General features: G+C 31.4%; 1 protein-coding gene across 1 annotated transcript in view; it reads left to right on the forward strand.

The window, feature by feature from the left end:
* Window positions 1-12,821, forward strand: part of LOC111085184 — a 43,478-nt gene extending 30,657 nt beyond the window's left edge. The window contains exon 2 of the mRNA XM_022382659.1: window positions 12,044-12,821. Within this exon, the coding sequence (XP_022238367.1) occupies window positions 12,074-12,733 (660 nt within the window). The 5' untranslated portion in view covers window positions 12,044-12,073 and the 3' untranslated portion in view covers window positions 12,734-12,821. The remainder of the gene's footprint in view (window positions 1-12,043) is intronic.
* Window positions 12,822-13,117: the final 296 nt, after the last annotated feature.

Raw genomic sequence — 13,117 nt, forward strand, 5'->3', positions numbered from 1 at the left:
AAGCTATGTTATGATAAGAAATCTACCGAAGTCAGCTTTTTCCAGGAGACAAGGTGTGGTTGTATAATCCCAAGAAGACCAAAGGAAAGTCTCCTAAGTTGTCTTCTCCATGGGAAGGCCCATATGACATAGTGGATCGTCTCTCAGACGTGATTTTCCGAATAAAATGTGGTCGGCGAGATAAGCCAAGGTTGTGCATGCCAACAGGCTTTGGCATTATCATGGTCCAGGACATTTCAGTTGGAACGAAATGAACAACATAACAAATGACACTGCTGAAGACGTGTCACCTGCAAAAGCCACTGTTGGAGAAGAAACTCCACTTGGTTTTGAGAGGGAAAACAGTGAAGCCGTTAATAAAGTTACTACTACTAATGTGACTGCTACCGATAATGGAACATTTCCTGATGGAACAGATGAACCCCACGTGAAGCAGAATGAGACAGAGACCAGTACGGAAGAAGATATGTCCTGTAAAATTAAGAGACTTCGTTGTATTTCAATTTTGTGTTTGTAAATTTCGTACATTTAATTAAGTTATTGTTAATTGTTTATTGGTTTAATGTAAGTGGCTATTGTTCGGGAAGAACAATACTAAGGAAGGGCCAGTGTTACGACAGTGGAAGTCACGTGACGCTGGGTACATGCGATGTGAATTTCTCGAATAATCGTGGAACTCCGCGAATGTTGGAGATGCCTCTTTGTTAGTATATAAGCCTAGCCAGTGGAGTTAAGCGAACAGTAGTTACGTGATTCTCGGGTAATTTACTATTCTGTTTCGAGCTAGTGTGTGTTTTGCACTCGTAGAGAGCAAAGTTATCGAGATTGTGAATCGCTGTGATTTATAGCGTGTATTTTAAAAGTTGTTAAGTTGAAAGTGACGAGAAACGTACTGACTATGGAATTACTGTGTACTAAAAGTTTGTATCGATAAAGAATAAACTGGCTTAATCAAGAAAGGATTTGTATCGCTGAAGTTCCTCGTAAAGAATTTCTACCGGAAATTAACGAACAAGCAGATACGTAACAATACTTTGTGATAGAACAACAATATTTATTCAAAAACAGAAAAATAAATATTCCTTAAAATTATCTTTTTTTTTTATCAAACTCTGGACCACCTTATATGCCAAAAAATACTTTCTCCACCTAAAAAAGAAAAAAAACGTCAACTATGGGTATTAAAAAATCAAACGTATATCATTCATAAAGTTCGTATTTATTTTACTTTAAAGTAGTCTAGACAAACATGAATGAAGGTTGACATGTTTAACAACATTTGCTGATGAGAATAAGCTGTGATGTTTACTAAGAGACGTTGCTTTCAAAATATTTATAAAGAACTAAGTCCTAATAATTCAACAATGACTTATTATTCCTGGACAAAATTTTATATACTTGTAATAACTAAATAAAAAATGGAATTTTTCTCTGAAGAGTTCAGTTTTTATAAACCAGAGATGATGTAACATTGAACTTTTATGAAGTATTTATTTCGTAAATGTAAAATTTTCACTCATGCATAATTATTTGTTTGTTTGTTTTGAATTTCGCGCAAAACTACACGAGGGCTATCAGCGCTAGCCGTCCCTAATTTAACAGTGTAAGACTAGAGGGAAGGCAGCTAGTCATCACCACCCACCGCTAACTCTTGGGCTACTCTTTTGTCAACTCACGCATAATAAAACAGCAATAATAATTCTTTGAATGTGTATTATTACCATTACTGTTACCACAAATGACGTTTTTTTTTTATAACTTGAGAATAACTATACATGAAATACACTTGATAGTGATATATGTGTAATATTGCATGACAGTGAAGCTATAATTTATATAACATGCGTATTACTACCGCAAATCATGGTTCTACAGCTTAGGTTAATAAACCCGTAAACTATATTATGGAACATTGTGTAGTAAAAAATTCAGGCTTAAATTATTATGCAACACATATTTCAATATCTTAATAGTGTTTTTGTTAATTAGATTTTCAGTAAATATATATTCAGATACAAAATAAATTGTTGAGATGTTAAAGTTAAGCTATGAAACTAAACTCTACACAACATTCTGTAAGTCGATAACATCAAAGATCTCTTAGTTATTAGTATGTGTTTAGGAAATCTTCGAATTGAAAGAACTGATGCTGTTTGCTGTTCTAGTAATGTAATTTTCACCTCTTTTATATACACTTGAGAACATTTCTTTAAACCATGACTAAAATCGACAAAATCAAGACTAGGAAGTGATCGTGTACTTGCTCTATAACTGCGATGTTATCGAAGATGGTATCTGCAAAACATTGAAATTCTTGTAAACTAAACTTGACAGAAAATGAACTAATTACTGGCGTCAATTGTTAACCAGGAACTTTGGTCATGTGATGCTGTTGATATGTAATGCCAAAATGTGGTGATAAATGGTAATATAAAGAAGCATATTAGTTCAGTATAATTCATTTTTGATTCTAGGATTTCAATCATCAAAGAAACTAGCAGTAGTTTCAATATATTAATCAGGAAATGATGTACAAACGTTCACGAAATGCGTAATAGAAAATAAAGTATTATATACAACGTAACTGTACTATATTACTGAAAGAATTCCTACCTCAAATATGAATATTATGTGAGAATAAAAACAAAACGTTTAATGATATACCTTTGAAACTCCTCATAAATACATATTGCTCTCACTTGGATGGGCTGTTCCTACGTGATCTAGAAAAATAACGTATTATTTGCTTATTGTGGGACCCTTCTACATTTGGGGTAATACTAATATTTACGAATATGATTATCATACCCAGACAGTCGGCATCCCTGATAAGTTTAAACACTTGTTGGATTAAAAATTGGGATATTTTCCTTTGTAATCTCTTATGGCACATGTAACTTTACCAATGTAAAAATTACTTACTCTAAATTATCTTAAAATTTTGATACAGATTTAAACCGTTTGTTCATTTCTTAATTTGTACAGCTAATGTTTATTGAACTATGACTTAAAAACAAAGATTGTTTTCTACACATATTAATGACTTATATCGTAAAATTAAGGTTATTAAAACAAAAAACCTTATCAAAGATAAAAAACACATTGAAATATAAGCCTCGTAATCATGTAAGTTTATTGTTTTTGCAGATTCTCTATGAGTATCAAGTTTGTAGTACATTTCATTACTATTCTGACATTTTAACGATTTGCTGATCAAGAACTGATGTTAGTGATACCTCACCTCCACTTCTATTGTGTTTTACATTTTATCAACTGAATTTGTGACATTACTTTTTGCTTTGTAATGATTTTTGTTTGTGACACCTTTTCTTGACTATGTCTTGTACTTTGATTAATTTCCGTATTTAATTTTTTACTAAAGAATCGTTCAAAATATTCAAAACAGTTACCCAAAGATTTTTATTTATGCGACTAAATATTCTTTTTCAAATTATCTGTCTGTGTTACAGACATTCGCGAAGATGAATCATGGGAGCGCTCAGATAATCCATGTCAGTCACATCAGCGGTTAATTACAGTGTTAAACTAGGCCTGATAAATTGATTTCGCTTTACTGGTACTTGACTTTTAATCTTGAGGTTGGTAATTTCAAACTTCACTAATTTTCAAAGTGTCCTCAACTGGTCACGGAATAGACGTCTAAAGCCTACAGCTACAATCCTACAACATCTGTTATGTAGAATGATTTAATATTGTAATAAATAAATAACGAATACTGCGATACGCTAGTATACCAGCTACCTCCTGCAAAAATACACAAGTACTTTATAAACATTTTTGTATTTTATCATTTATCGTTATTGACAAACAGTTTCTGTATTAGTTTTCCCCGTATCTGGAAATTGTTATGATTCATCTCAGATTTCACACCTTGTCGAAGTCTAATTTATTACTTGAAAGTCTTAAGCAGGATCGTCTATTGCAAATTCCTGTTTTCAACAAACTACACTGGACCATTTGTCATCTCTAAAATATGTCTAGTTAAGGCTACACTAACCAAATTGTGACGGACGAAGTCTCTAGCAATGGAGTTGAAAGCTGGTACCACAGAAGCACTGAGACAAAGTGTTGCAAATAGTCTGCATATTTTATTTTACTTATCTTATCTAAATTCCTAATGCTTTTGAAGTAATTGTGATGTATTAAAATGAAGTATATCCCTCACGAAGCAATAAATGTTTACTACGATTTCTCAAACTTCTATTTCGAATGTCGTCCCTAACTGCTGCAGGATCCAAGAAAAAAATTCAGAAATAATAAAAAATTGTGAAAATAAATTGTATATCAAAATATATTTTTAATGCTTACAAACCTACCCTTTCAATGTAAGGATTTTGACTGAATGTACAGGAAAAGGTAGAAATAAAATTGGGATAGTATTCCGTGTATAAAATTCTTACATTTGCTGGAATCCAAAAGTTCACTAGGTCACTCTTTTACCAAATTATAAAGATAGAAAAACACGAAAAAAAAACAGATATTATTACTTTATTTATAGAGAAAACAACCATACATCATTTATAAAAAAAAATCGAAACATCTGCATGTATTATATTTTGAAACTAATTTGTCGGTGCTTTGAATCACTTTTAATGACAGAAATTATACAACAGAACAATGTAGATTTTGAGGTTTTCATCTTTTTATTACTTATGAAAATGTTTCCTCCTAGCGAGACGTCCTAGGTATCAACTTTGCTTGTTCTCTCTTAAATTTATTGGTTATTTTTAGCGCAAAGCTATACAATGGGCTATTTATACTCTGGCCACCACTTGAGGCGGAAGACTTTCGAAACGTCGTCCTCTACACTTGTGTCTCTACAACAGGCAGTTGCCGTCCATTCATCATGAATATTCTGCCTAAACAATCTATCAAAGGATAACGAAAGCGTTTTTCTTCTTCGCACTCAACTTTACAACATACATTGGTTCAAAAGCTAAGGGTAAAACTAAAATCAACCTGGCAAGGAGTATTTCTACTTAATTAAACTTTTTTACTTTCTTACTAATAAAGATTGGAATGCATTATTTCATCAGTTGGGTACACTCGCTGTTAACGATATTTTCGGCCGTAAGCCCAATCACATCTCATGAGGTTTGAACAGCTTAGAAGAATTAGGTTAATCTTAATCTCATATACTAAGTTAAAAAGCAAAAAAATCTCTATAATAAAAATGTATGTATACTAGATGTATTTCCGCAGGGTCCCCGAAAGTGTTTTGTTTCAAGACTCAATAAAACCGAAATTAAGAGTAACAAATATTTTTATTTCTTCATTTTTAAATTCATTTATCATGCTGTATTGTAGCTTACAGAGTGCATGATTATTCCCGTGATTCATGCCATACGTACGTTTTACCGATGTCATGACAGTATAAAGTGCAACGTTAAGCGTACCTTATGTGACGTCATTTTACTATTTATTGACAGACAACACACTTCTGTATAATGGTGCGGGTGATTAAAATAGGTTACCTCTCCAGGCGGTTTTGTGATGGTGTAGCATAACAGAAACAACCAGGTTCGAATAAATATATATATATGCAACTCGTTTGGTGTAATTACTTCACATTGGAATAACATTAACAGAGAGGGTACTAACTGATGAAACAATGCGTTCTAAGCTTTATAAGTAAGAATATATAAGTATATATTATTAGCTATATTCCTTGTCGGGTTGATTTTCAGTTTGATCCAAATAGGTTGCATGTTTTTTTCTAAATTCTGGGCAGTATTACTAAATGCATCATTGCGCATTGTGTAGGGTTGTTTTTATGTTTATTTGAGTACCTAGCAAATAACAGCGGCTGTATAACCGTTGATCATCCAATCGTTTCAATGTAGTGTTTGGTTTATATATAGCTTTATAATCTACTACATGCATACGTATATATCTGCTTGCAGACCGTGGATGTAATTTAATGGTAAAATGGTAGGTATTACATCTGTACCATAGCTATTATTAATTTATTGCTGAACTGTACCGATGTCGCCTATCGTTTGTTTACGTATAGGGTTCCTGCCCTTTCAGATAAGACGCTGCTGACAGGATCACGGCCATGTTACATAAACGTGTAGGCTGTCTGCCACAACAGAAATATTTAAGCCGTAGTATAAAATAAATCATTAGAATATAAAATATAATGCATTGTTTCGTCACTTGAGTTGTAATCTCAATAATATATCCCTAGCTTTGTCAACTTAGAAGCTTTAAGTTAGTCCTAAATTCTTATACCAAGCTAACACAATGTAAACTAACGTTTATAATAAAAATAAGATAATAGAAAATGTAAAATAAAAAAATACATATTTAACATTTCAATCAATATTATTAATGAAAGAAATATCAAATAAAAAGCAACAAAGCACACCTTACTTATGGAACAGATAAAGTTAGTTGTCGTACTTGCGTGTAAAACCACTAAACTTTAACTGGGGGTTATATGACTAATTTCTATATTTTAGTAGGCAGTCATATAATTATTCTTATTATATAGTGACGTGAATTTTATAAACGTGTAATATTTCTTTACAGTAATTCTCTTTTGAGCATTGACAACTAACAATACTTAATGATTAAATGTTAATAATTCCGTTTATAAAATTGTTCTACAGTAATTATTAATGTGTGATGAAGTGCATGACTGAAATAAGCATAATTTAAAAGCGCTACGCCTAGAATTGTTTGTTTTATTAATTATGTTAAAATAACGCACAGTGAGTTTGTGTGCTTACATTTTGTGCCTCTAGTAAACATGAGGTTGTTATAACTTTGCGAATATGTGAGATGTTTTATAGGGCTTAAAATAATGGTTACGTTTGTTTTGTATCCCGCCCCAAGCTACACTAGGGCTATCTGCGCCAGCCGTCTTTAATTTAACAATGATAGACGAAAGGGAAGGCAGCTAGTCAACACCACCCACCGCCAACTCTTGGGCTACTCTTTTACCAACGAATAGTGGGATTGACCGTCACATTATAACATACCCACGTCTGAATGTGCGAGAATTTTCGATGTGAAGAAGATTTATGACCAGTAGTTTTGTGGTGTTGGAATAAACGGACGAGAGCATTGAAAAATACAGTATTAAAGGTGACCAGGCACAGGAAAGAAGAAGTGAAAGAATAAACCATAAGTATTACCAAAAACTTAGAGAGGTCTTGGACAAAGGAAGTAATAAAATTACCAATATAAATGGAATACTCTGTTGAAGGATTTGAAGGAGATAACTAGAAAGTTATAGAAGAGTCTAGAAGAATGTGATAAGAAATTTGAAGAAATATTAAAAGCTTGAAATAGATTTAGTAAACGCAATTAAAAATTCCACGAGAAAATTAAAGGGATGATCGAGGACCTGCCAAAAAGTTGGAGAGTCACTAAAAATACTTTATAGGACAAAAACAAAATATGCAGGATAACTATGAAGTTCAGAAGTCTTTTTGAAGTCATGAACATATATAGGTGTATGGATGAATAAATTCATTTGTGTATGTGTATATATATTGGTGTGAATGTGTATAAATATATTTTAATTGGTATGTATATATGCATGATTATGTACGAGTAAATATATGTGTAGGTATATGTGTGTATATATATGTGTGTGTGTAGTTATATGTGTGGGTACGTATATTTCCACGTGTGTGGTGGTATATATATATTGTTATGTGTATGAGTATCTGTATGTGAATGTGCAAGTAATGTGGTTCATGAACATACTATTCACAGCCATCACAGCACCTGAATGAAGTTTGTGAGTCTGATTAGCTTGGTGTCATCCGGCATTAAATTTATGTATTTAATTACTTATAAAACAGAAGAGCTGCATAAACACCGACTATGAAATCTTAACACTTGTTCCTAGGCCTTCGTATAGGCGACCTGCAACATAGATAAAATGTGTTTGTAATTAAAAGTGGAAGAGAAATATGTGAAAATCCTTTTTATGATATCCAAATTATATGTCAGTATTTGGTGTTTTCTGTACAACATGTTATGCGCCACACGGACTAAACGGTTAGATCAGAGACCTCGAGATTCAAGCATAGCTGTCTATAATTTAAAAATGTTGATCAAAGCAAGATAAATAAGTCTGATAACCATCAGCGCTTGAATTATAATAATAGAAAAGGTTTGGAAGAATAAAGTGACCATTTGTGTGCGTTTCTTACATGAATTCAGCTATTCTTTCAACGTCTCTCACCTTGTTTAGTCAGAATAATTAACTTACACAAATCCCCCTTTTTATATGATAATGTGTTATAATATTTACAACTGTAGATTGTACTTGTACAAGTACCTATAAAGACAGATTTTCATATCTTAATATTCTAATTACGAATACAAGTTAATGAAGTTGTAAATTGCTTATATCAAGCTGAAGAGCAGCTGTCTCTCCATAAAATTGTATTTAATCATGTATATATATATATATATATTTATTTAGGAATTTTACAGTACTCTTTATTTATATGCTTATTGTTAAGCACAAAGCTACACAGTGGACTATCTGTGCTGTGCCTCTCACGGATATCCAAACTCGATTTTGTTTTGCGATATAAACCCTTATATTTACTGCTGAGATTTCCGGGGCTACTCCAACACAGAAGTAAAGAAACTTGAAAATCGAAACGTTGGAAAAAATTGTGAAATATAAGAAAAAAAATATCCATTCCAAAATTGACTTTATTACTGGAATCTGTGTAGTATAAAATCAACTTTGCATTAGGAACCAGATAAAGGACATAAATCAAAGAGTGGACCTCTTACAGAAACACTTGACTAACTACAATCAGATTACCAATATTTTTGTCTCTGTCAATAACTGTATCGTTTCAAAATCTGTATATGAAATATAGTATGCGTTTCCTATAATAGTTAAATAATTAAATAATAGTTCAATAACTGAACGTAATGCAGACTAGCAAGTTTTTTGGTTGGTTTTATAAAACCATTCACCACTAACGAATACTCAGCTAAAAATAGTTTTGACAGCTCTGAGCAAATCAGAAATCCAAATTTCTTTTAACCCATATACAGTACAAGTTTTGAAATAGGACAGTTATATACAAGTGGTCCATTAAAATATGTAATTGTTCTATGTGTTAATTTGATATACGAGAATTTTGAAGTTATACATGATTTAACTAAAGCTGTAATTCTTTTTACGTAATTCTTATGCAGTTTAGGAATAGCATATTAAAATGGTAAATTATAGCAGTTTGTGTATATATATTCCATTTTTAATGACTTTTTTATATTAGTAACGCTAGTATCTTTCTTTAAAGTTTTTGTAAAAGTATTTGATATATTGATTTCGTTAATTAAAATTTGAACGTATAATTCTTTTACATATAAAGCCGAAATTACATTCAGCTTTATCAATAAGTGTAATAATAATAAATTTATCTAGAACTTTTTTTTTGAAGACATTAAAGGACAAGTCTATTTTTATATCTAGATAAATTTAATGTTCGTAATGAGTTTTAATGCATTTAATAATATCTAGTTTCTTACTTATTTTAATAATATAGTTATCAATAGTATTTTCTAGATTCTTTAAGATCCCAGATTTATTTGTCTTTTTTCAAAATTCGAAATTTACTACCATTTTTTAAAATTAATTTTAATTCATTATCTTCTATTACTTCTAAATTGCCTGTTGCTGTATGATTATAAAAAGTGTCCTTAAATACATTGTTAATATAAATACAGAGTAAATTATCTATTTCTGGAGGATTAAATTCTTCAATGAATTTTTTATAATTAAAAAAGAGGTCAAATAGGTTTGTTATATTTAAAACTAATTGTAGATTATAATGAGTTTAAAGGAAAAATATTTTATTGAACACTTTTACGAATAAGGTACGGTAAAGATAAATCATCATATATTTTATGTTTAAAATCTATTACAAAATAAGATTTTTCTTTTTTGCTTTCTGAAAGGTTATTCGGAACTTGATTTAATTTTAATTTTATTAGATCAATAATCAAATCTTTTATATGAATATTATTAAAATCATTTTTAATTCAAATAACTGTTTATTTATGAATTTTATTAAATTATCAATATCGATCCATTTACTATTACTTTTACCTTTACCTCTAAATTTATTATGCTTAAAATTACAGATTTGAATTTGAAATAAAGTTTTTATACAAATATTTTTACTTAATGTCTCAGCATTTTTATATTGAAAGTCCTAATTTAGTCCGTAGGGATAAAGATTTTTTTCTTTTAAAATATAATATTCTTCTTTCTTTGTTAATAACTTTATGTTAAATATTTTTTTTTCTAAAAGGGTTATTCTAGCTTTATTGACCGAGTGTTTATTGAATGATCTATTTCTATTGTATGAGGAAAACTCATTTTAGTTTTTGATCTATGCAGATTAATCCTGAGATGTAAAGGATTAGATGTTTGCCCTACATATTTAAGATCACATATACCACAAGTTAAAAGATAAATAACATTTTACAAAGTGATATATCTTGTCGTACATTTTAAAACTCCATGGCGGCCAGACAAATTAAACATCTAGAACTGTTGCAAGTAAACTTTTCTTGAATATGAGTGGTCAGTTCGAAAACAGACAAATAGCTAGCCAAGCTATTAGTCAGTATACAACAAAGATGAAATCATAATTAGAAAAAGAGAAAAGGGCGACAAAATCAGCACCTTTAAATCATTTACCGATAATGTAAATAAATAGATAAATAGCTCAATAATTATCAATTACAATTATTGTTAAAAAGCGATATATATAGATTAGATGGGGATCCGACCACCTTTATGACCTTACTCGTGTTAACCTGTATCACTGTGTCAAGTTATGCTGTTTTGGTAGTTTTTCCAGAATTAGAGGGGGTCAAGCTCCCCACATGGAATTTTGACCACTCCATGTTACTTCTGAGGACAGTAGGAGTCACCATACCAAGTTTGGTGGAGATTGGTCAAACAGTGTTCGAGGAGTTAGCGGAGAGACAAGTATACAATTTCGCTTTTATATATAGATATATAGATTTCGGGGTTTTCTCTTTGGACTGTTTTCTTGGTTTTAGCTCTGTTAGTCTGCTAAGTTGAAGAAGTGCGCTTTAACTTGGGCATTTGCAAAATTAAAATGTGCTGCGACTAAAACATGCGGGTTATTATATAGTTGTAGTCAGGGTTCCAATTGGACGAAATTTGGTGATGTTGCATCAATGTGTCTTCATGACAACCAAGCAAACGTAATGGAGAATATCGGCCAATTATGGGGCGCGCTTGTATCCAATTCTATTTTATTACTCATCATGATTTCTACCAACCTATCAAATCTAATCTAACTATTATGTGCCCATAGTTATCGGCATGACAGATGGACAGACAAAATTTTGACCCATCCGCGTTACTTCTGGGGACCGTAGGAGTCACCATGCCAAGTTTGGTGGAGATTGGTCAAATAGTATGCGAGGAGTTAGCGGACAAACATACAACATGTATATATATAGATTATCTGTTTACTGTAATATCGTACAAAACCCAAATAGGAAAATATATCCTCTTTGATCTTTCTCAACTATCATTGAAAAATTTTTTCCAGTAATTTATCTGAAAAATTCAAATGCTTCAACTGAACATTTTGTGACCTATTCAACAATAAAAATTTCCAAAACAACTATTTAGAAAACATTTTTGTGGAATAGTTCATGTAATATTTCGAAAATTTTGTTAGTTTGTAAGGTTTTTTCTTACGTATGTGTATGTGGCCTAGTAGTTATCATGTCAACCTATAAATCTAAGGGTCCATGGTTCGCGTTCGGTTATAGTTTTTGTTTATTTTTCTTGATCAAAGATCGAATTAGCCAGTGTGTTAATGCAAGTTATGCAACTAATACGATTTTTAGAAAAATTTTGTTATTTGTTATCTCATATAAGAGTTCTTAGTCGTAAAAATATAATAATATATTACAATATATTTTAAATTATCCATTAAAATTATTCAACTATGCTGTTTTACTTAATTAACTTTTGTTTACGCAGACAACTGCTTTATGAAATTATCCTTTCATAATGCCTCAAGATCGTCGACCTTCAGTACCTTTAATACGTTGTAAGATCATGCGAAAGAACAAATACCTTGATGGATTACTAATGGCAGGACCTTTCATTATATGTTTTGTTCTATTTGGGACTATGAACCTGATTGCTGGAACATTTCTAACTTTAATGGCCTATAAATCTCGCTTACCGATGGTGAGTTCTACCTACAGCGAAGATTTTCTAAAATCTTACAGTGAAAAAATGGAACATTTATTCGACCCGCTGAAAATTGTTGGACCTATACTTCTTGTCACTGGTTTCATGTTGCTGGTTATAGGACTTCTGCTGGGAACCATAGCGTGTAAATCATCTGTCCACGCCGCTTGGAAGGAACCACGTCTGTCACCTTTGTCTTGTTTTCAACTCTCACACATGAATGATTCTCAGAGGTTAAGACTACAGGTAACCAGCAACACAAAACGAAAATCAAGTCTGTGTCCAACACAGAAACAAGTCTCAAGACTGAACCCAGCCTTTCTGACGACTCTTGACGTCACTGCTGATGTACATATTTCACCTTGTACTTCGAGAACTGACAAGATAAACTCCAAAGCTCCACCAGAGGATATAACTCACGATGTTATGGCCCATGATACAGCTGGTTCTAATATTGAGAAGATCAATCACTGACTTAAATATTACTATATGATTAACAACGTTGTTAATTTCATTCTTTGTATCTGTACTGACTTCACTATCTGTGCTTCTGTGTTAATATTTTGTGAAACCATTATGTGTGTATATTAAATATTTTTCACCTTGTACATTAAATGTATAGAATAAGTTAAACTTGTACGACAAAGGTTTTTGGTTTGGTATGTATGTAAGATCACGAAATTTAGAGTTTATTTATAACAAAAAGTTTTGATTTTGTGCAAAATCTTGTATTTCTATATTGAACTTTTGTACATTTGAGTTCACAAAAGTTACAAAAATATTTATGATCCTAAACATTAACAATTAACCTTAGTCTGACTGGAGGTGAACATATTATGTGTTGTTAATAGCCTTAAT

Source organism: Limulus polyphemus, unplaced genomic scaffold (assembly GCF_000517525.1).
Source record: "Limulus polyphemus unplaced genomic scaffold, Limulus_polyphemus-2.1.2 Scaffold266, whole genome shotgun sequence".
Classification (NCBI taxonomy): Eukaryota; Metazoa; Arthropoda; class Merostomata; order Xiphosura; family Limulidae; genus Limulus; species Limulus polyphemus.